Consider the following 22,040-nt stretch of genomic DNA (forward strand, 5'->3'; position numbering starts at 1 on the left):
TGTTAATATTTTGAAGGAGAATTAACAAAATTCTCCTTGAATAGATTGTCTCCTTTCAGAAATTTCAGGTTGGCAATTCATGGAGGTAGCTAAATTCTACTTCCTCTTCTCAACTGTGGCATTGTTGACATTTGGACCAGAAAATTCTTTGTCAGAGGGGCTGTCTCGTGGGTCAGAGGATGTTAGCAGCCTCCCTGGCCAGCATCCACCAGGTGCACTGCCTGTGCACACCCATGTGACACTCAACACTGTCACCAAACACTGCTGAACTACCTGTGGGGTAGTTCAAACACTACCCTGTGGGGCAGAACTGACCCTTGTTGGGAACTACTGCTCCAGGCTTAGGCCATGTTGCTTAGATAGATTTTTTTGTTGTTGTTACTCAGAGTCCAGAATTAGTATGTTTAATTCCTAAGATTGTGCCAGGGTTGTTTGTGTTTTTCAAGCACACTGAGACAATAATGAAGGCTTGGGTCTGACTCCTTCCCTCCAGCCCATTTTCTATTATAGATGAGATTTGCCTGGCCTAAAATATATTGTCTATTCTTGTGTGCCCTCTTTTCCTTTAACACATCCCTCCAGCTCCCACGTCTGATTTTATCCCCAGTTCCCAGAGCCTAGTCTCACACATGCTTTGCTTTCTCAGTGCCAAAAAAGGCAGATAATGTTGCAACAAACATGTGCAGCAGGGGTCTGCAGCAATTAATCTTAGTAAGTAAGGATTCCTTTTTGTTGATGATTATAGGATTTGCAGAAAGATCTGTAAATTTCAGTGCTTGGAACTGACCCTCTTGTCCCCAGTATTTCTTTCCCTTTATTTTATAAGAAGGATTCAAAGCAGATACTGACCATGCAGTTTCAAAATACCAGTAAGCAGCACATTTAACCTTGTACAGATGGCCAGCCCTGGTTTTTTTTTTCCCTTTTAAACGCCTTTCTATTTAATGAGTAACTTGGTGGCGGTGGGGGGCGGGGGGGGGCAGGGAAATGACTTTTTAAAATAAGAGATGAACCTGTGACACTGTGGCTGAGAGGCACATCCCCCGTGCCTGGCACCCGTGGTATTTCCCTGGGCATTGTCTGACGTAGACCTGAGGCAGCGCTGTCCTGAATCCGCAATCAGTGCTGAGCCAAAGTTATTTCTCCTGTGCATATGTGTTTTGTGACTCCGTCTTCTCTGGTTGGTCTGATGATAGCTGAGACAGTGGAAGACATTCCTCACCCTCTGGCTTTAATGACAATGATAGCACTTTCCAGGTAGATGGGACATTGTTTCTGGACATTTCTTCTCCTCTTCTTGGCTCCACCCAATAATATCTTGACCATGTTCTTTTTTATTGATTGAGTGAATGATTGATTGATCGAGACAGGGTCTTGCTCTGTCACCCAGGCAGGAGTGCAGTGGCACAATCACAGCCCACTGCAGCCTTGACCTCCTGGGCTCAAGTGATCCTCCTACCTCAGTGCACCACCATGCTGCTAATTTCTGTATTATTTGTAGAGATGGAGTTTCTCCATGTTGCCTGGACTGGTCTCAAACTCCTGAGCTCAAGCGATCCACCCGCCTTGGCTTCCTAATTGACTATGTTCTTAACTCTTGTCTCTTCCACAGAAATACCTCAGGGACTTTTTCAGCATGATGCTCCAGTCCGCAACGTCTCCCCTCCACATCAACAAAGTGGGGCTGACTCTCTCGAAACATACGATTTGTGAGTTTTCACCATTCTTCAAGAAAGGTGTCTTTGACTACAGCAGCCACGGGACAGGGTAGAGCCAGGGGTGACGGAGGAACCCCCAAAGCAGTGCCTTCTCATCGAAGTGGGCTCCGATGCAGGGCAGCTCCCCATGCGAGGATTCGGGTCTGCCTCCTCCTGCCGAAGGCAGGCATGCAGCAGCAGGCCCGGGCCACCTCTCGTTTTCATACCTAGTGCCTGAGTTCGGGGATGGGATACTTTGCCTGCTGATGTGACCCTGACAGGCATTTGTTACTATTCCATTGCGGTTGAACGTGTCCTTTTCCTACAGAGCTTCCTTCTCACTGCGCAGCGAACTTCTCCCCTGTGGCAAGAGAGATGGCTTGGCCATCATGGGCTCCCTGAGCCAAGCCAGCCTGGGACCTCCCAAAATGGGTGGCTTATCAGACCACCCTTAAATGACTTTCATCTGGTTTCCTCTCTCACCAAAATGTACTCATATTTTTTATATTCCTTCCATGTGGCTGGCTGTATTCCAAGAAAAGCATTTTAAATTATTTTATTGTATTTTTTCCCCTCATTTGAATCAGAAGTTTTATATAAAACCTAAACACTGATGTTTACACAGAATTTCATATTCTGCAAAAGGGATTTTTGATCCAATCATGACTAGAGTCTTCCATGCTTGACAAATTGGATGTAGACAACATCACTTAAAATTTCTATAAATCCCTACAAATAGGGTATTTATTTAACCTTGAATATTCAAGAACGTCCTCCCAAATCTAAATGGCTACTACTGTGCTACTGGAGCTTTTTCTGCTAAACACAAAATGAACACAAAGCTAAAGGCATAATTTTAAGTATTATTTCATTCACATTTTTTTGTTACAAAATCTACTGGATCTTTAGCTGGAAAACTAGAATTTATAGCAGTTTATTGATGATACCTTAAATTACTCAGGACTTAATGTAGCATTGCACTTCTGTCTGCAGTAAAAGTGCTTTGTTTTACTAAAGACAAAAAATGTGAATGGAAAAATATGTATGTGGTATATACTCAAATGTATAGAATTCTGTCTGTAGATTTATATATGTACACATTCTGTACAATAGTTCCATCAAAATATGTAATCATACCAAATTTTGTTAAATGTATTTGCTTTTTCAAAATTTAAATTAAGCTGCTATCAATATTAAATGAAGTTATGGCATCTACCCTGTAGCTCAGTTTATTTTAAGTCTGTGACATGATCATTCGTACTAGTCTGTTTAAACTTTGATCTAATGTGCTTGGAAAGATACATAATGTATGACTTAGCATTTGTGTTACAGAAGATGCAGTGATAGTAATGACTGAAGTCATAAACAGTTAACAGAACCTGTTTGCATTCAGACTTCTAGAATATGCCTTCACAACAAAGTTCTCCAATCCTAAAAAATATGCATCAACATGCAGTTATCCCTATATGGAGGAAAACTCTAATTAAATATCATAGTTTAGTGTGAAAAAAAAAATGATATTTTTGCTGCAGAAGGACCTGCTTTTGTCTCCAATTGCGATTATAGGCATAGGTTTAGGAGCGATTACTACCAGAGAATTTCAAACTAGAGATTAAGGGATAAGAGCTGGGTAGATAATAATTAACCATAGGTCATTTATTTAAGAGGAGTCTTAAGCACTAGAGATGGTCCCTCATTTGCTGAGTAAACTAAATGGTTTTTCTTCAAACTGACCAGATAATCCATATCTTGCCTTTGAGGCCGGTTTTGGAGACTAGGCTCCAAGCAAGTGTTTTGTTAAAATCACACAATGGCTTGGCAAGAATAAATAGACATATGTTTGTAAGAAGTGCAGGAATCAGAAGATCCTTCTAATCCTCGCTTTAATGACAGTTGAATCTAGAGTTTGAGTACTGCCAGCAAGCTCTGGCTAAAGCCAGCTGGCTCTAACATGGAAGCCGTTTTGCCTCCCTAGGCCTCAGTCTCCCCATCTGAAAATGAAGCTGTGGCACTGGATGGTCTCTGGAGTTTCATTCCACCCCATTGTTACTGCAGAGGAATAAGCCATTTCATTCGGACTCATTACAGGCCTCATGTGTGGACATGAAGTACATTCTTCCAATCTGATTTAAAGGCAGCTGGTTCTGAATAAAACATGAGAGAAAGCTGAAAAGCAAATGAAAAGTCACATCTAAACAAATAACAGAATTCCTTTCTGGAGTGAAGATAAGACAAATGACAGAGTTAGGATAACAAATGGAAACTCCATTGATTTGGACTAATTTAAAAGAGTAAAAGAAAATTAGCAAATGGAGATTTTATTAGTTTGAAGTCATCAAATAACAAAGTAATGCCAAGCTGACCACTTTAGGCAATTCAAATAGAGGTGCCATGAACATAAATAGTTTTGCAGTCAGTTGGACAAATCTAAGGAATTTAAAGAGAATTTTTTATTTAAGTAGTTTTGGCATTCCCTCCTAGGTCTTGCCTGCCTGATAAATATGTGTACCACATTTGTTTACAATCACTGGTATGGTCATCTTCCGCCCAGTTCCCACTCAGACCTTGCTGTTGCTGAATTAGAAAGATTCAAATTTAACCCTGTGATTAATTTTGGCATATGAATAGGGAGTAACAAAGTCATACTGGCTTCCCCAAGGACTGGCATCTAGAAGATTCTATGGCTTATAATCGGGGATGCCTTGAAGATACATACACAAACAGGGTATCCCACCCCAGAGCCACTTCTATTTATATTTTTATGCAGAAAGAGCTATTTTTGCCCAATTTGGTTTCTGATCCACTCAGAGCCATAGGCAGCCTATGTGTCCAAGTCTGGGCAGAAGCAGCCAAAAGCTTTCAGGGTGGAGGCCCCCTCGGGGAGCAGCTGTGGTGCAGGTCATGTTGGTGTTCTAGATTGAACTTTCAAAGACACGATTTTTTTTTTTCTGGACACATCTCCTGCAGCACATAACCACGAGACCCCACTTCCTCAGGTGGGCACTCAGAGATGGGGAGCTGTGTGCTAAAGGGATATGGCTCCTTACCGATATTCTGAGCCTGCCACAAGGCTTACCTCGTCCCCTCAAAGAGAATGTGCATAACGATTCAGGCCTGGCATGCTTCAAAGAGTAGCATTAGGTTTTCAAGTACACTCTTCATTTAAAAATGCCTAAAATGTTGCCTTGATTAAAATGTTGCCTTGAGGTGTCATTAGTTGACAGTTGAACATCTCTGCCACAGGAGACGCTTCTCCTCTCTTAATTTTACACACCTATAGGAGGGGTTCAGATCCAATTTTATCTGAAAGGTCTTTTTTTTTATGTTAAATAAAAGAAGGGGTTAGAAAAGTTAGGCAAAATAAATTCATGGCAAAATTAACTGGGAGTTGGGAGGGACAAAGACAGTGAGATGGCAAAAATAACTGCTTTAGTTTTACCCAGCTTAATCATGACAGGTGATTTATATTTTGGGAAATCTAATTAATGACCATTAATCTATGGAGACTCATTCTTGACAGGTTAAACCTTGTATATTCCTCCTTTCCAAAACAGACTCTTCGCATACAAGAAGACCTGGCCATTGACTTTGTTGGTTTTGGGTTTTGGTTGCTATTTGTTTTTGTTTTTCTGCTGAGACTGTTTTTGCTGATGACAATTCATTAGATGGGAAATGGTTTTGTAGTACTGAATTTTGAACTTTGCACCTAGGGAATTATTTCCAAATTGAAAAAAAAAAATTGTCCATTATTACAGATTTCTGAAGCATCCTATTTCAAACTGATCCTGTAGTGGTAGCTTTGAGTTAGAGGGGTGTTGTTAGTGTTGCCCGGGTGTTACCTTGAGAATGACTGTTTGGAATCCAGTAGAACCCTGTGAAACTTTAAAGTGGTAGGAGGGGCAAAAAGGCAGTTGACTGAACTGAAGGAGTTGGAGGATGTGAGTTCATCCTTGTTACCTGCAAATAGCACATTCATGCACTTATGATCCTGGAACTCCAGGCACTAGGCTCTGGCACACCTCCCAGGGTTGCCCCATGCCTTTCTAGAAAGCTCTCCTGTGTGTCTCTTGCCAAACTGACTAAATGCAAAACGTCCTTTCTTTGACTATCCTCATTTGAAATATACTCTTTTATTTGAAAAGGAAATAATGAGGTTTTTTCCTAAGGCTTACCTTTAACACTGGGAATTTGAAGTTTATTGACTTAGTTTTGCCCCTCTTCATGGCTGGAAAGGCAGATTCTTGCCCATTCAGAGAGAGACAAATGGATATATTTGCAAAAAGATGGACAAGCCATCTTCCTCTTAGCACTGAAGATGGGGAAGTGCACAAGGTACAAGATGGGAAATGCATAAAGGAAAATGCAAAAAGTTCCATAAGATTAAAATATAGGAAATGGTTTGGTAACATCAAGACATATCACCAGAAAGAGGGAAGCCTTTCTCCAGAGTTTAAATCCAGTGGGGGGTCGGGGGGGACGCGTAAAATATAATTAAAGATCATTGCCTGAAAGCAGAATTCCTCAAATTCTCTTCCAAATTAATATTTGTGGAAGTGTTTATGTCTTTCCAGTAGCACTTACAGTTGTGCCTGAGAGCATCTCACTGGAGAACAGCCTCGGGGTTTGCTATTCCTGCAACTCCAGCGTTCCTTCCCACTCTTGCAGAAGGAAGGAAGGAGGGCCAGCTGCAACTGCTTCGTCAAAGCTGCCAGGACTATCTCCAGAGAAAAGAACCACAGAGAACAGTAAGAAACACCAGTTTGTGGTAATCAAGGGTTTTTTCCAAAAAATATTTGCACTTTGGTTGATATTCTAAACTCCATTAGCTTTTCTCCTAAAACCAAGCTAGAAGCCATGGGAAAGGAATGGGGTGGGCTCCCATCACAAATGGCTTTTTGGTGTAGTACTTGAAGTTTGATTTCAAGGAATGTCATAAGTACAGTTGACCCACAGGGGGTGCAAGTTTTCAGCTGCAGAGTGATTAAAATACTGGCTACTTATCCCTTACAAGTGAATGGGAAAGGCTATGTTTACATTTATGAAGGGTTTTCAGTGCCTTCTCCTAGAGCAACAGTCTCTCAGCACATGTGTGTGTACTTGTTTTTAGTAAAGAATTTCTGGTCAAAGAGTACAGCATTCCCTTGAGGGTTTGGGACATGCAGTGTTCCTTCAGACTTCTTAGCTGAAGAGCTTGGATGAGTTGGGCATTGGAAGAGTTGCCCGTTTGTGCAGCTCTGCTCAGAAGACACCAGTGCCAACCAGGGTCTTCTCCCACACACCTCAAGCCTGCTGCCGAGCATGGGTCCTCATCTCATGAGCATACACAGTATGCCATTCTTCCCTGCCTGCCACCCCCATGGCCCCTCTCTCACTCTGTACCCCTTGGGGGCTGGAGGCTGGGAGGGACAAGGACAGTGAGATGTCCAAGGTATTTGAAGTTGGCCTGAGAAAGTTCATAAAGAATGGAGGACACTTGCCCTGCTTGAAGCTACCTGTGTAGATCTGTGTCATGGACGCCTCCCCAGCCCCTCCTCCTGCAGTAGAAGAGGGAAAGGTCCTGCAGTAGAAGAGGGAAAGGAACTCTGACCGTTCATACAGATCCACTGTCCACCTAGTTGAGAAGGAGCATGGCACAGAGAATGCACAGCAAGCTGGCTGTGTCCTTCTTACTCCTTGTTAAAGAAGAGTTGGCTCCTCATTGGAGCCCTGCAATCCACCATTCAGTCAACGAACACACGTTCATGAGCATCTTCTATATCCTGGCCCAGGGCCCAGTGCTGTACACACAGCAGTGGGCAACATAGGCATCACGGCCACAGGTCCTCCCTCTGGGACTCGCATTCCACTCAAGATGTGGACCAATAATTGCACAACTGTATGACTGCAAATTGTGATATGTGTTTTGATGGAAAAGTCAAGGATGCTGGGAAGCAGGTGCTAGAGAAACGGTCTAGTCTGGAAAGCTCAGAGGCTCCCTGGCAAGCCACATTTGGGCTGAGTCCTAAGAGGTGAGAAGTGAGTGCCAGAGACATCACCCCAGATTGAGAAAAGACCTGGCACAGTGGAAATCGCCCACCCTGGCTATGACATGAAGAGACCAACAGGAGAGGGTGGGATTGGAGAGGCAGGTAGAGGCCAGATTAAAGGGCGCCTGAAAGCTTGCTGACCAGAGTTTTGTAAAGGGTATCATGTTTTCCCATCAGCTACCACTGTTTCAGGATATTCCTGGAGGAGGAAAGGTAAGAGCGCATGACCACCTAGACTCAGCCTTCAAACTCACCCATAATAGGGAGAAAGAAAAACGCTTCCAACGTAAATATTAACAACACAAGGACAAGATCAGAGCGGAGAGTGCTGTTCTGCGCCATGCAGGGAGTAACTGTTCTTCTCTTTTCCTTTGACCTTTGGTGCATTTGGAGTTCTGAGATTTCAGAGGCTCTTGTCATGGAGAAGCATGATCTCCTCACACCCTCAGATGCCCAGCCACAGTGTGTCCAACTTATGTACTGCAGCAGCCGGCAGGCCCAAGTAAAGTTTCTGTCCTGTCTTTGGGCTCCTACCTAATCCTTGCTTTGTGAACAGAAGACAGAAAGCCCCATGCAGGCACAGCTATGACAAAGCTATGTGTTTGCCATGGGGCTCAGTTTCTGGCTTAGACCAGCAATTGCACAGGAGCATTGTGTCCTTAAGCCCAGGGATGCCCAGGCATCAAATAATCTGTGTACACCTTCTGGGCCTCAACATAATCATCTTTGCCTCGCCCATAAATGAAAAGATTATTTTTAGATTAAATAGGATGTCCTATAAATTCATGTTAATATGATGTGTTTGTGTGGGGCCATCAGAAATGGGTTGCTCAATCCATGTCTTGCATTTACAGAGAACTCCTTTGCTGGAATAGAACACAAAAGCTCAGCCACCCTGAGTGTGTGGTTCAGTGAAGCAGTAGCAGGTCAGTTGCTATGGAGCACATGGCTGATAGGCTGATACTGAAACCAGCACAGTGGTCCCATAGAACTGACGTTTATGGTTTCTTTGAATAAACAGAAAATGATCCTCCCATAGTTAAAACTTGAGAAAGTTACATTTGTCTTATCTGAGTTCCTTTCTCAGGAAACCAACCATCGGGCCTCCCAGATGACATCAAGGAGCTGAACTTCACCAGATCACCACATCTGGATAAGGAAACGTAGACCCCTCACCCAGTATGATTACCCAAGTGACCACCTGCTTCCTGTTGAACAACTCCTCTTTGTTACCCCACCCTAATTTCTGTTTCATGGTTGCGTTTCTTCCCTGCTATATAAACCCCTAATTTTAGTCAGTCAGGTAGATGGATTTGAGACTGATCTCCCATTTCCTCTGCTGAAGCATCCAATTAAAGCCTTCTTCCCTGGCAGTACTCATCTCAGTGATTGGCTTTCTGTGCAGCAGGACCTAGACCAAAACCCTGGCATTTAAGTAACAATGCTCCTAACCTAGGGCCTCCAAAAAATGTCAGCATGGTCCAGTTTGTATAAATTCAGTACTGTTACTCAAAAGGACAATTGTACTTAATGTATTAATTCACTGGAACAGTTGGTGAACTAACTTCTCACTTTGGTGCAAGCAGAAAAGGTCCTCTTAGTCCCTCCCAATGGCATCATCACCAGTGGGGGACAGACTACTACTGGCCATGGCTGCAGCAAGCGACAGCTTCCCACGAAAGCAAGAGGCCCTGAGGGGCCAGGACACATCTCAGGTGAGAAGTTGCAGCAGGGTGGGGGTGGCAGGGCATGCTCAGGTGGGGAGAGGGGTGCCTAGCTTCACTGCAGGCTCTGTGTCTCTCAGACAGCCACATGCCTTTTCCCTGAGGCTGATAATGCTCACGAAGCTGTTCCACCTCAAAGGCCTTCTTTCTCAGAGTAAGCAAGAGTTTATTCTGGTGCAAATAAACATCCTTCGGAGGTAGTCTCTCTGAGTAGTTCTTGCCCGGGGACACATCTACTGAGGTTAAACACCAGAAGGAGGAGGAGCTGGACTCTATAGGCCTTTCCAGCTGCACGTGATGTTACTTTTTGACATTAAGTAAGATGCCACACCATCTCCACATGCCACTTTCTTACCTTGATGAGCTGGGCAGGGTTCCTGATGATGGTTAGGGGTGGCAAAAGCCCTGTTAGTTTTCCAGAAAACCACAACCATTCTTCCACCAGTGGCCAAGCCTCTTGTCGCATGTTCTAATCAGGGGGAAAGTCTCCATCTGTTCCAGCAAATCTGCTGGTAAAGCAGTAACCACTGCAGATGAGGAATGGGCTGCAGCCCCTCAGGACCCCAAAGAGCACAACTTTAGCATGTTGTCTTATACCTCCAGGGAGTCTGCACTTCTCAGAGTGACCAAGACAGGAGGACCAGTTATTTCTTGCATTTTTTCCTCTGTGGCGGGGCAGCAGTTATATCACTTGTACCGGTTTTTGAGACATCCTCCAAGCTCCCAGCAAAAGCACAGGTCATGAACAGGACAGCATTGCACCTGGGTGGAAACGAAAGAATGTCACAGCTAGAAGGAGCCTTGAAAACAATCTGGACCCAGGGGCCATTCAGAGGCTAGACAGACATGATAGATGTGAATGGAGAAGACACACTCCACCAAAAGAAATTCAGGTTAAGAAATAAAAGTGTCTACCCAGGCCCCGGCTGTCATAGACACAGGCTGCACTCTGCCCATGGCTACCATTCACAATCTAATGAAAAACTATCTGTAAAGGTAAAACCGTTTGAAGGAGGTTCTGACTTACCCAAGTGACAAAGCTAATTGGGACCTGAGTCTCAACGTTCTGTGTTAACTGCAGGCTCCCTGCCACTGCCTGGATTACAGAAAAACGCTGACTGCATCTGTCATGGGTGAGGCAGGAAGTAGAAGTCACACCAGTTATTTTCATAAACAGAATTTAAAATAATTACAGTTAATAGAAAAGGGAAAAAAAATACGAGAACTCCAAGTTGTCACAGAGGTTATAACTATGGAAAGCAGCTGCCTCCCTTGGGGCTGGGGGAGTGGGGGAGCATGGAATTATTAATATGCAGAAGCAAGGAGGAAAAGCCCCCACAGTGCTGAAACTCACCCCCAGGAGGAGGGAACATCAGCCACTGGTGCTGGTGTCTCTGAGCTGAAGGAGGAGTCTTGTGGGGCTGGGACCACAGCCCCCGAGGGGATGTGCTGGCATCTCTGAGGGTCAGAGCACAATGAAGCTTGTTGGCAAATGGGAAAATTGCAACTGGACCAAGCCGCTGCTCCTGGCAGGCACTTGCACTGCCTAGGGGAAGAAGTGTGGCTGAGATGATGCTGACAAGAACAGGAAGTGATCTCCTGAGGAAAAGGCAGCAGGCAGGAAGTGCTGCTGGAGGCTGCTCACGGGAACAGGCAACAAATAGAAAGGAGCAGGTCCCTTCTCCCTCCTCCAGCCCTGTGCTCTCCCTTGAGTGCCTGTCTTGGCAGAGCCTACTAGGGAGCATCTGGCAAAGCAAGAATCAGGCTTACAGGCCCCAGCCCCAGCATCCTATAGCAGAGGAGAGAAGGGTGGGTTTGAAGCTGGAAAATACGAGCTTACTAATTGGCATCCTGAGCTTTTGCTTCGGTTGAAGCTGAGACTAACCCTCATCAGCTCTGTTACTCCAGGAGACCAATCTGGAAGCGGTAACCCTCCAAGTCCCCCACCCCCCAACAGTTTATCACGGGGCATTCTGGAGCTACTGCCTATGCCAGTTGCTGGGCCAGGGACACCCAAGCCTGGGAGTTAATTTGCATGGCCTCTGCCCTCTGGGAGCTTACCTAGCAAGGGCATATGTGTCCCAAACCATTATCAGGTGATCCAAGGGAGTGGATGCTCTTCTCTTGAAGCAGCAGCCATGGCCATGGGGTGGCTGCACCATGCAGTGTCCATCCGCCCACTTGCTCTTCTGCCTCACCCACACTGTGCCATGGCCTCGTTTTCCTGAGATGGTAAGAATTGTTCAAAGACTGCTTTAGAGAAGGACCCCAAGCATCCCGGGACACCCATTCCTGGACTATGATGAAAAGTTTCTTCTCTCTTCTTCCCTCCGTGACCAAGAAAGCTGCTTTGGTAACTTAAGAAAATGCATCTGGGAGGACTTGCTGTAGTTCATGGCCATGTGAGTCAGAGCCACATTGGGATAGGCCCTGTGGGCAAAAGATGAGGATGTTTCCTGAGCATCCCTTGGGGAGTAAGCTCTACAGCCCAGAGCTGCGGGACCCGCAGTTGTATGATACTGAGGAAATGCAGTGGTTTCTTACACTCTTCTTGCAGCTGTCAACAATCCTTTGCTAATCTGTATTAGAATTGTCTCTGTTCCCCACAGCCTCACCTTCAAAGTGAGCATGTTCATCTCTTCTACCCAAATGACTTGAAGTGCCACTCACCTGAGAAATAACTTAGTTCTCTGTGTTAGTTCTCTGAGGCAAGATCAACTATAACATTCCTGGCACTGGGCCATGACTTTGACCTTCAGAGACCTGAAGCAGCTGTTTTCTTGACTGTTTTGAGCTTCAGAACTTGTAAATAGCTATTTCCTGAAGATAACTCCTCCCATAAGTAGACACTGGAGGCATAGTTTTCTTGCTTTTCCCAGCCTCTGACTGGTTTTTCTGCATGACGTCTGTTCTGATATGAGGCCAGCTCTGCTAAGCCATGAATCTAAGAGCTGCCTTCCCATTTGAGCTTTTCTGCTCATCTATGCCAAAAGGTAGATCAGAGGGGTGGGAGAGGAGGTGGAGGTGGAGGAATTAATTATATAGGAAATGTGTTCTGGGAGAGAACTGGCCACATCACAAGAAATAATTCCGATGGCATAGAAAAGCCTTCTAGCTCCAGGGCTCGAATGAAATAAAATCTTCAGGAAATGAAATGAACATTCAGCATTTGCTTGTGTTAAGGTCTTACCCCTCCATCCAGCCCACAATGGCTGGGCTGGTGTTTGTCTGTCTTCCTCTCGAAATCGATGCTCTCCAGGAAGCTCAAGGGGCTTCATTTGTTTTCATTAAATTTCCTAGTATTGATGACAGATGATCAACTCATGGGTGTGAGGATGACACGTAGTTGTGAGTACGTCTGACCAAAAAGAAAGCTTCGTCTTGTTTGCAGTGAAGATGCCAGGAGCTGTGATGGTCTCTGCCTGCCATCTGAGAAGTGCACTGTCACAGGGCTTATCAGTGGAGATGAGGCGAAAACACAGCTATGAATTCAGGGGAACTCAGCTGACAGTGGGGTTTCTTCAGCAGGGGCAGCCTGAATAGAGGAAAACATATTTTCAGCAATCTCTGTAACTAACCCCCACCCACTTGATAGAGAGGGAATAGCGAAATCCTGATAATCCAGGAAATCTGTGCAAGGGTTTAGATTCATCTTCCTTTTCCACCACCCTGTTAATGAAAGTCTCTCATTCCGAATCGGGGTGTCTGAGTTGTACCCCGTTTTTCCTCCTCTGTGAGTGGGAAGGACGGAAAATGGCTGATGTGCCATCTTTGCACTGCAGTGTTGAAGAGTTGTAAACACTGCGAAGCGTCTGTGGAAGCTTGGGGGCATTGCTGCTTCCTGAGCCCCTCTGTGATATCCTAAGTCAAAGGCAGAGATAGGTTTAACATGAAGATATTTAAGCTTATGCCTCTCACGTGCATAGACTCCTTCCAAGGTCCCTGAGTGCTCCTGTGAAGATGGGACGGGAAGCATCAGTCGAGCCAGTCACAGGGGGGTGGGGTGGGGGATTCTGCTCCAGCCTGAGGATCCCCCCTACCCATGTTGGCGATGCCGCTGAGGCCCCTGGGCTGCTTCCATTACCCACATCAGCTGCAGAGTGCTGGGGGAGGGTATGATCAAAGACCTGCCCCAGGACCTGCCCTTAGGCTACAAGCACTGTCCACACACTGGCATTTCCAGTAAGAACTTGTGATGTCAAGGAAATCCTAACATCTGTTTCCTCGGGAGAAGATGATGTGTCGTTGTCTGATGCAGACATGATCAAAGGAAATGCAGCAAAAGAAAGTGGAAAAAAGCGCTAGAGAACTGGCTCAAGCAGTCAGTTCCTGATGACTGTTTCATGTAATTGCTGTAAGATTCCATTCATATGACAAACAAAAAACGCAAAACCACATGGACAGCAGACAGGTCGGTGGGTGCCGTGGGGGTGGGGGAGGGTGGCTGACTACGGGAGGCAGCAGGAGGGGATGTTTTGGGGTGAGAATACCGTTTTGTGTGTGCCAAAACTCACAGAACCATATTTTGGAAAGGGTGAGTCGTACTGTCTGTGAGTTACTCAGTAATTGTACTCAGTAAAATGTGTCGACTGACTGACTGCGTTCCACACCGTGCCTGTTTCCTTTTTCTTCCTTTTAAAGACAGCTAGCATAGTCCTGTGGGGGAAAAACAAAACTTTAGCCACCAAAATCCCTGTTGTGAGCTTAGACCCCAGGGCCTGACTCGCATGGGAACGTGAATTTGTTCAAGAAGCTGTCTCCTCCCACAGCCAGTTAGCGCACACGTGGCGGCTGCTGTTTCAAGATCAGGAGGTGCCCAATGAATGCTGTAGCTAGGAGTGGTGACTTAGCCAACACCACTCTCTTCCCTGTCTCCCGCTTTCGCCTTCTCTCCTCCTTCTTTCCCCTCCCTTCTTCTTCCTTCCCCTGCCTCATCCCTGTGAGTGTTCAGAATGTTTCCACTATCTCAGGGCTAAAAGAACATAGGCCCAGATTAGGTCAGCGTAATTCTTATTGGAAGATGGATTCAGCAGGCTTTCATCTCAGTCCTGCAAATTTCTAGGAAGACTTCCTAGAGGCGAAAACATGAAATTCACCTGAGAATGCAAGAAGGAATTCACCGGAAGGTGACAGAGGCAGGGCTCTCCAGGCAGGCGTGGAAGGTGAAGGCCACATGAGTGCGTTAGGGCCAGCAGGGGGCACGTGGTGAGGCTGAGGGAGGGGTGAGGGTGATTTGGGTGTGTTAGGACCAGCGGGGCCACGTGATGAGACTGCAGGAGGAGTGAGGGTGACCTGGTGCATTAGGGCCAGCAGGAGCCCAATGATGAGGCTGCAGGAGGGCTGGCGTGACGCTGAGGCTTCTGGGGCCAAGGTAGGCAAGACTGGGCCTAGGGAGTTAGATTCACTGGGACTCAGTGGGATATCTCATGGAGTTTAACAACTGTCTGGTAGCCTTCTGCTTCCGTGGCTGACTCCCACACCGGTGGTGAGTTCTGGGAGGACAATATCACATTCTTAGTTTTATTTTGGTTCTCTTAGTTCAGTGCCTGGCATGTTCAAATAAATTGAGTTAGTATGTGTGTTATAGGATGGAGGAATGGGTGTGTGTGTTTGGGATGGGGGGGTGCATGTATTTAGGATGGGGGAGGGGCACGCGTGCCCATGATGGGGAAAAGGTGTGTGTTTTGGGATGGGGAGAAGGGGTGTATGTGTTTTGGGGTGGGTGTGATGTCTGATTTTACATTATAAAAAAGGATCCCTTAGGCTGCTGCTTAGAAACAGACTTGAGGACCCACACTGAACAGAATGAGAAAAGTCAGGGGCAGAGGTGATGGGAACCTCAGCTGGGGAGCCTCTTGGGGATTGAACGAAAGGGTGGGCGTCTGCAGAGGCAGAATCAACGGGATTTCACAGACTGGAGACCAAATGTGATTTCAGAGCTCACTACCTTCTAAAACTGTAAGCTGGCCTAAATTTATGGCCAGTCAGTATGTAAAAGAAAAGGAAAAGTCAAGATTTGGGTGACTTGCTTCAGCTTGAATAGACGGGAAGAGCTACCTTCAGCCCCAAAGGTGGAGAGTTGCTTCCAGGCTCCTAAATGCATTGTTATTTCTTGTTCTAGTAAAAGGCCCAAACAAAGGGTAAAGCTGAGATTTGTAACTGGAGGCTCCGAGACATTCCAGATGTCGGATGCATGTGCACATCTGTGGGACATGGAAGAAGAGAGACAGTGGGTTTCTGAGAAGTCTGGAATCTGCACTCTGCAACCAGATGGACCCAACCTGAGGGACCGTCATGGCGCACTGGAGCATGAAATCGGATTTTGGAGGGAGAGGAGGACGTGGTTTGGCAGAGGCCCAGGGAGGGGACTCTCAGCCAGAGGTTTATGGGAGAGGAGAGGGCCTAGGTTTACAAACAACCAAACAGATGTGGGTGAGGGAAGATAAGCATTGGAGTGCTTTAGAGCCAGTTCTTCCCACTGCCAAAGTTCAACTCCTGACACTTGTTCATGCCTCCTGTATGGCCCACCATCAAATAAAGACTGAGATGAGTCAGTCTGTCCCTTTCCTCCTTCCTTCAGTCTGTCAGGAGGCTTGCAGGCTTAGGTTGGGCCCAGGGTCTCTCTCCTTTCTAATCTTTCCCTCCACTGCCCCACTCAGGGACAGAATTCAAAATCCAGGCCCGCAGAGTCCCAAAGGACACCACTGACTAAGGCATCCTGTCCAATGGAGGTTTCAGGGCCCTAAGACCACCTCCCAAAGAGGATGAAGTTAGAAGCTGTATCTAGCTATAATATATGTACTGTATTATTTACAAGGAATTGGCTTGTGCTATTGTGGGCTGGCCAAGCAAGTTTGATATCCACGTAAGATCCAATATCCATCAGGCAGCATTAAGGAAGGCAAGAGTGTGGAGCATGACTAGAACTCCACAGGCATAGACCCCAAATCTCATCACAGGTGGGATTCTCCTCACTCCCTCTCACACACACACACCAATCCTCCTCTTAAGGCCTTCCAATGGCTTCAGCCAGGCCCACCTAAATTTCCAAGATAACTTTCCCGGACTTAGAGTCAACTGATTAGGAGTTTTAATTACATCACATCTTCACAGCAGCGCTGAGTGTAATGGTTAAGTTTAGGTGTCAACTTGACTGGGTTAAAGGACACCTAGAGAACTGGTCAAGCACTACTCGCAGGTGTGTCTGAGGGTTTCTAGAGGAGTTGCATGGGCGTCAGTGGACTGAGTCGGGGAGATGGGCCCTCAGTGTGGGCGGGCATCATCCAATCAACTGGGAATCCAAAGAGAACAAAAAAGGAGAGAAAAGGGCTTTCTCCCTCTCTCTCCTGCAGCTGGGACACTCTCTCCCCTCCTGCCCTTGGACATCAGAACTCTAGGCTCTCGGGTCTTGGGACCCCAGGATTTGCACCAGTGGCCCCCAGGTTCTCAGGCCTTTGGCCTCCAACTGAGAGTTCCACCATCGGCTTCCATGGTTCTGAGGCTTTTGGACTTAAACTGAGCCATTTGAGGCTTTTGGACTTAGAGTCTGAGCCAGGGTCTTCAGCTTGCAGATGGCCTGTTGTGGGACTGCTTGGTTTCCATGACTGTGGAAGCCAACTCACCTAACAAATCCCTCCCTCATATATCTTCATCTGTCTATCTACTTGTCTGTCTGTCTGTCTGTCTGTCTGTCTGTCTGTCTGTCTGTCTCCTATTGGTTCTGTCAATCTGGAGAACCCTAATCCACCTAGTTTAGTATTTGATACTAACTTTATCAAAACTGCATCACAGAGGCCTGATTTGTACTTCAGAGCTTCCAGACTCCTCAAGCTACTGCTCGATCCACTCCAAGCCTGAAAAGGTTCTAAGAGTTGAGACTTCTCTGCAGGCCAGTGAACGAGGCTTTTGGGAGGTACTAGGCAGGCTCTGAGCCTCGGAAGGAGAAGCCGGTGATCTCCAGGTGTAGCTGATGAGCTCCAGGTGTAGCTCGAGCATGGATGAAAACAGAAACAGCCTCATCCCAGGGCCTCAACAACAAGCTCACCTTGCTTCCCCACTGGATGATGAAGAATTCGGATTACTGTGTTAAATCTGCTGAGGCACCCTTAAGCCTGCCACTCCTTCTCCCAGATCCAATCTAAGCTAGAAAAGTATCCAGCATTATTGGTGGGAACACTGAACTCCAGAAACGCGCCTATGGTGAGCCACGTCTCCCAGTCCTATCCCCTGAGCGAGCTTCCTAAACTAGCATTTTATTTTATTTTGGTGAGGTAAAATGTACAGAAATAATTTACCATCTTTACCAATTAAAAGTGAGCAGTTCAGCGGTAATAAATTCATGTATATTCTTCTTTCTTCCTGCTCATTCCCTTTCCCACCTCCCCCATTCCCTTCCCAGCCTCTAATAACCACCAACCTATTTTCTGCCTCTGTGAGATCCACTTTCTTAGCTCCCACACCTGAGTGAGAACGTGCACTATTTGTCTTTATGTGCTTGGCTTATTTCACTTAACATAATGGCCTCCAATTCCATCCATGTTGTTGCAAATGACAGGATTTCATTCTTTTTATGGCTGAAAAATGTCCACTGTGTTTATACTCTCTTCTTTATCCATTCATTCGTTGATGGGCTCAGGTTGATTCCACAGCTTGGCAATTATGAATAGTCCTGCAGTAAAGACAGGAGTGCGGACTTTGATAGACGGCTTTCCTTCTTTTGAATATGTACTCCACAGAAGAATTGGTGGATTATATATATTATAAGTGTGGATTTTGGATACACCACAGAGCAGCTGATCTGTCCAGGAGCCTGCCCTAAGGATGTGCCTTTGGGACGGAGTGCACAGGTAAATCTAGATGAGCTGGGCCTGAATGAAGTCGGGATGTTGACAGGAAAGGATGCAGATGGTGTTTACTTCAGAAACAATATAAAAAGCAAGCTGGAAAAAAGTTTGCAACATATGTGATAAAAAAGCAACATATGTGATAAAGAATTACCTTATGTGTAAAGATCTCTTTCAAATTAATGAAGAGGACACATGATCCATTTCTAAATGGCTTTTCTAAATTCCTTAAGTTTTACAATGACAAAGGATATGAAGATACAGCTAATAAGAAAAGAAATTTAAGTGGCCAATGGACAAATCAATATACCTTACCAGAAAGTAAAAACTAGAAATGAAGTTATTTCTGGGCTATCATTTGCAATACCTTGAACTGATAAAAGTTTAAAGATATTTCTGGTACCCCACTAGAGAATGCATGGAACAGATAGACCCGCTCCTATAGGAATGTCACCGGTGCTCTCTTTCTAAGGGACGGTATTTGTGAAAAGCCTTCACAATTTTCGTAAGCCTGACTTATCTGTAGATTGTTTGCAAATACGTCCAGAACAATCCCTCTCATCCTACGTGCCCTGACGCAGTGTGAGTTTCCATTCTCCCACCAGACATCTCAGCTTACTTGGAGACTTTCTTTGATAAAATGCCACAGAAGTGAAGTGTGCAGGTTCTGAAGGGAGGCGGTGTGAGATCTGACAGTCTCCACTTTTGCCGTCTTGGAATCCTGAGCCACCATTTAGGTCATGGTGAAAATTTTTCTGGAATTTCTATGGAGAGTTAGATACTTATTTCTATAGCCATTTCTGTATTTAAAAAGCAAACCAAGAACACATTGTTTTTCATACTTCTTGATGATTTACTTACGTCTATGAAAAGTTTTCCTGGACTATGTGTGTGTGTGTGTGTGTGTCTGTATTTCTCACATGTAAGGCTGCCATTGCAAAAATGACGACCTTATAATTGATAAGCTTCAGTATTGTTGATTTAAACACAGTACTCTCAAAGCCCTGGATGAATCTGTATTTTCTGTATTTCTGACTAGAATCCTTATTAGAACATCTTGTCTCTCCAAAATCTGGTGATAAATTTCTTTCGGAAATGACAAATACCATTTTTTTAAACGACTGAGTCATTTGTGATGCACAAAATGTAAAAAAAAAAAAAAAAAAGTGGGAAACTAGTTTTTACCTTAGTAAAGAACTTATAGTTCATCACATATTTTAAAGAAATTTCTAATATTAGCAGTAAAAGACTCCGAAAATACGGGATCTTTCTGGACAAACCTAAGTATCAGCTTTCAGCAATGCAATAGGATTCTTTAGACTAGGTCACAGCTAAATTCTCCAAAACCAATACATGAAATTAAGCCTTGAGTTCTGAACATGGAAAAGGGATTATCCCCAGTACACAGGGAGACTCATTTCGTGGATTATTTAAGAAAGGGTCACCTTCTTCAAAAATCCATCATGGCTGTCCATGGTCAAAAATACACCATATTTCTATTTTTTTTTAAAATTAACAAAATATAATACTGAAGTTTTTTTATAGTTATTGCAGTAGAGATATATTTTTATCTCCTAATTTTTCCAAATCATTTGATCATGCAATCTTTTTTTGTTTGTTTTTGATTTCTTTGTTTGAGATGGAGGAGGAAGGGGGATTGATTGTGGGTAGACATAAAACCAATTATAATCTCACAGAACATACTCTAGTAATTAAAAGGGAAAAGATTGCAGGATGGAAGGAAGGAAGAGGGGGAGAAAGTAATGAAAGAAGGAAGGATGGTAGGAGATGACATAGGAAGAGGGAAAATAAGGTCCATGATTTTAATTTCTAATTCCATTCCCAAGAATGCTTGGAAGTTAGACTTTTTTCCCCCCAAGTTTAGTATAGTCTCATTAGGAAGAAAAACATGGCCAGAAGTGATGTCAGGTTTTTAAAGGAACCTCCGTGTATCCCTCTCATTGAGCATATTTAATGTTTTGCTGCAGAAATTCTTCTTTCAGATGACAGTGGAGTTTCCCTCAGGCCCTGATGAGGGACCACATCATCTAGGGTTGCTGGATCACATTACAGTTTCCAAATCTGAAACTAGATTTAAAGTCCCGTGTCTTGAAGGGATGTTAAGAAAGGATTCTGGACCTGTTTTGCATCCATATTTTGTAGAGCTGTTTATAACAGTTAGGTTCACTGCCGCCCCTATGAAGTGCAGAGAGCGGCTCCCAGGTTTGTATTGGTGGTTACATATGGTCATAACACCCCAGAAACCCAACACGCTTCCTGACACGGGACATGCTTTGAAATGTCTGCTGATCTCTTCCACTTTCTGGTGGCCTTTCCTCACTGCATTCACCTGGTCAGCATGGATGCTTAGTGATCCCTGAGTTTTATGTTCCCCAAATCCAGATGACAGTGAGCTAAGGCAGAAGCCAAAAGTACGTCTCTGTTCTTCCTTATGCTACAGAAACCTTGGCATCATCACCATGTCAATTCTGCTATAATGAGCTATGCCTTGGCTTGCCCTGTTTTGTTTTGTGTGTGTGTGTGTGTGCGCGCGTGCGTGCGCGCGTGCACGTGCACATGCACACAATGCATCAGTATTCATTTATTTTTTATTTTTATTTTTATTTTTTTAATTTCATTTTAGGTTTTGGGGTACTGGCTTGTTCGGTTTTGGTTCATACAGCTTTGATGACTTCCTCTGTGTAAAACATCCCATTTTAAATTAAAGAATTAAAATTTCAGAGGTAGATCTGATGAGACAGAGGCACCCTCCATTGGTGGCCTTGGCATTGGTACACACTGTCGTGTCCGGGATTGTGACTACAGCTGGGTGAGTTGTTACACATATTATGAATCTGAGTTTACAGTTGTAGGTCATGAGGCTGAAATAGTTATGAATGGACAGGATTTAGCCTGATTGTTGCTGATAAACTCATCCTTGTTTATGATGCTACCTAATGGGACCAAAGTATTTGGGGGAAGGAATAGGAATGACAGTTCTCCAATTTCATGTTCTGTTTGTGCCTAATTTTTTTTTTTTTTTTTTTTTTTTTTTTTTTTTTTTTTTTTAGGATTAGGTGTAAGAGAAGGAGCAAGAATTTGGGAGGAGTCACTGGAGGAACAGAAAGATTAAAACATTGAAATTATTATTTGCTTATACTAAAATTCAAGACTTTTAGACATCTTTAGGAGTTTAAGGGCTGATAACAAACGCTTTGGGCTTCTTTGGAAATATGGAGACAGCTCAAGTGCTGAGACAGTCTCCAAGTCACACAAGAAAATCTCAGAGCCAAGACTAAAGAGAGACCCGGGAAAGCAAGGCGGGCCTGAGACCGTGAGTGGCCTTGTGGCCCTCAGTGCCAGAGCAAGTCTTGGGCAGGGCAGTGCTCTTCACCACCCTCAGCCTCAGCTTTGGTTCCTCTTGGTGTAAAACTTTATTCAGCAGGTAATTTATTGAGTACCTGCTGTGCTCCAGTCTTGTATACACTGAGGAGAAAATAGCGAACACAGCAGACAGCTCTGTCAATGCTCCCAGCAGCAGGGCGGGCCACAAGCATCTGACCATTCAGATCTTGGGCTGTGAAGCCAGGTAAGGCCTTCTGCTTACTCTTAAATGCCTCATTTATCTGAGTCTTGGGTATGTAATCAATTTCTCTGTGTCTCTTGCTAGTTGTGTTGGAGATGGCCAGCTGTCCAAGAAAATTGTTCCCTACTTCCGTAGAAAGAGTAGTCGCTGGCCAGGCTCTTTCT

At 44.8% G+C, this 22,040-nt stretch overlaps 1 protein-coding gene across 3 annotated transcripts in view; it reads left to right on the forward strand.

Moving 5' to 3' along the window:
* The window catches only part of KIF16B (kinesin family member 16B), a 314,783-nt gene extending 308,608 nt beyond the window's left edge, over positions 1-6,175 (forward strand). For all 3 annotated transcript variants that reach the window (XM_039479728.2, XM_074406214.1, XM_074406215.1), the window contains one exon: positions 1,613-6,175. In XM_039479728.2, the coding sequence (XP_039335662.1) occupies positions 1,613-1,771 (159 nt within the window). In that variant the 3' untranslated portion in view covers positions 1,772-6,175. The remainder of the gene's footprint in view (positions 1-1,612) is intronic.
* Positions 6,176-22,040: the final 15,865 nt, after the last annotated feature.

Source organism: Saimiri boliviensis, chromosome 9 (assembly GCF_048565385.1).
Source record: "Saimiri boliviensis isolate mSaiBol1 chromosome 9, mSaiBol1.pri, whole genome shotgun sequence".
Lineage (NCBI taxonomy): Eukaryota > Metazoa > Chordata > Mammalia > Primates > Cebidae > Saimiri > Saimiri boliviensis.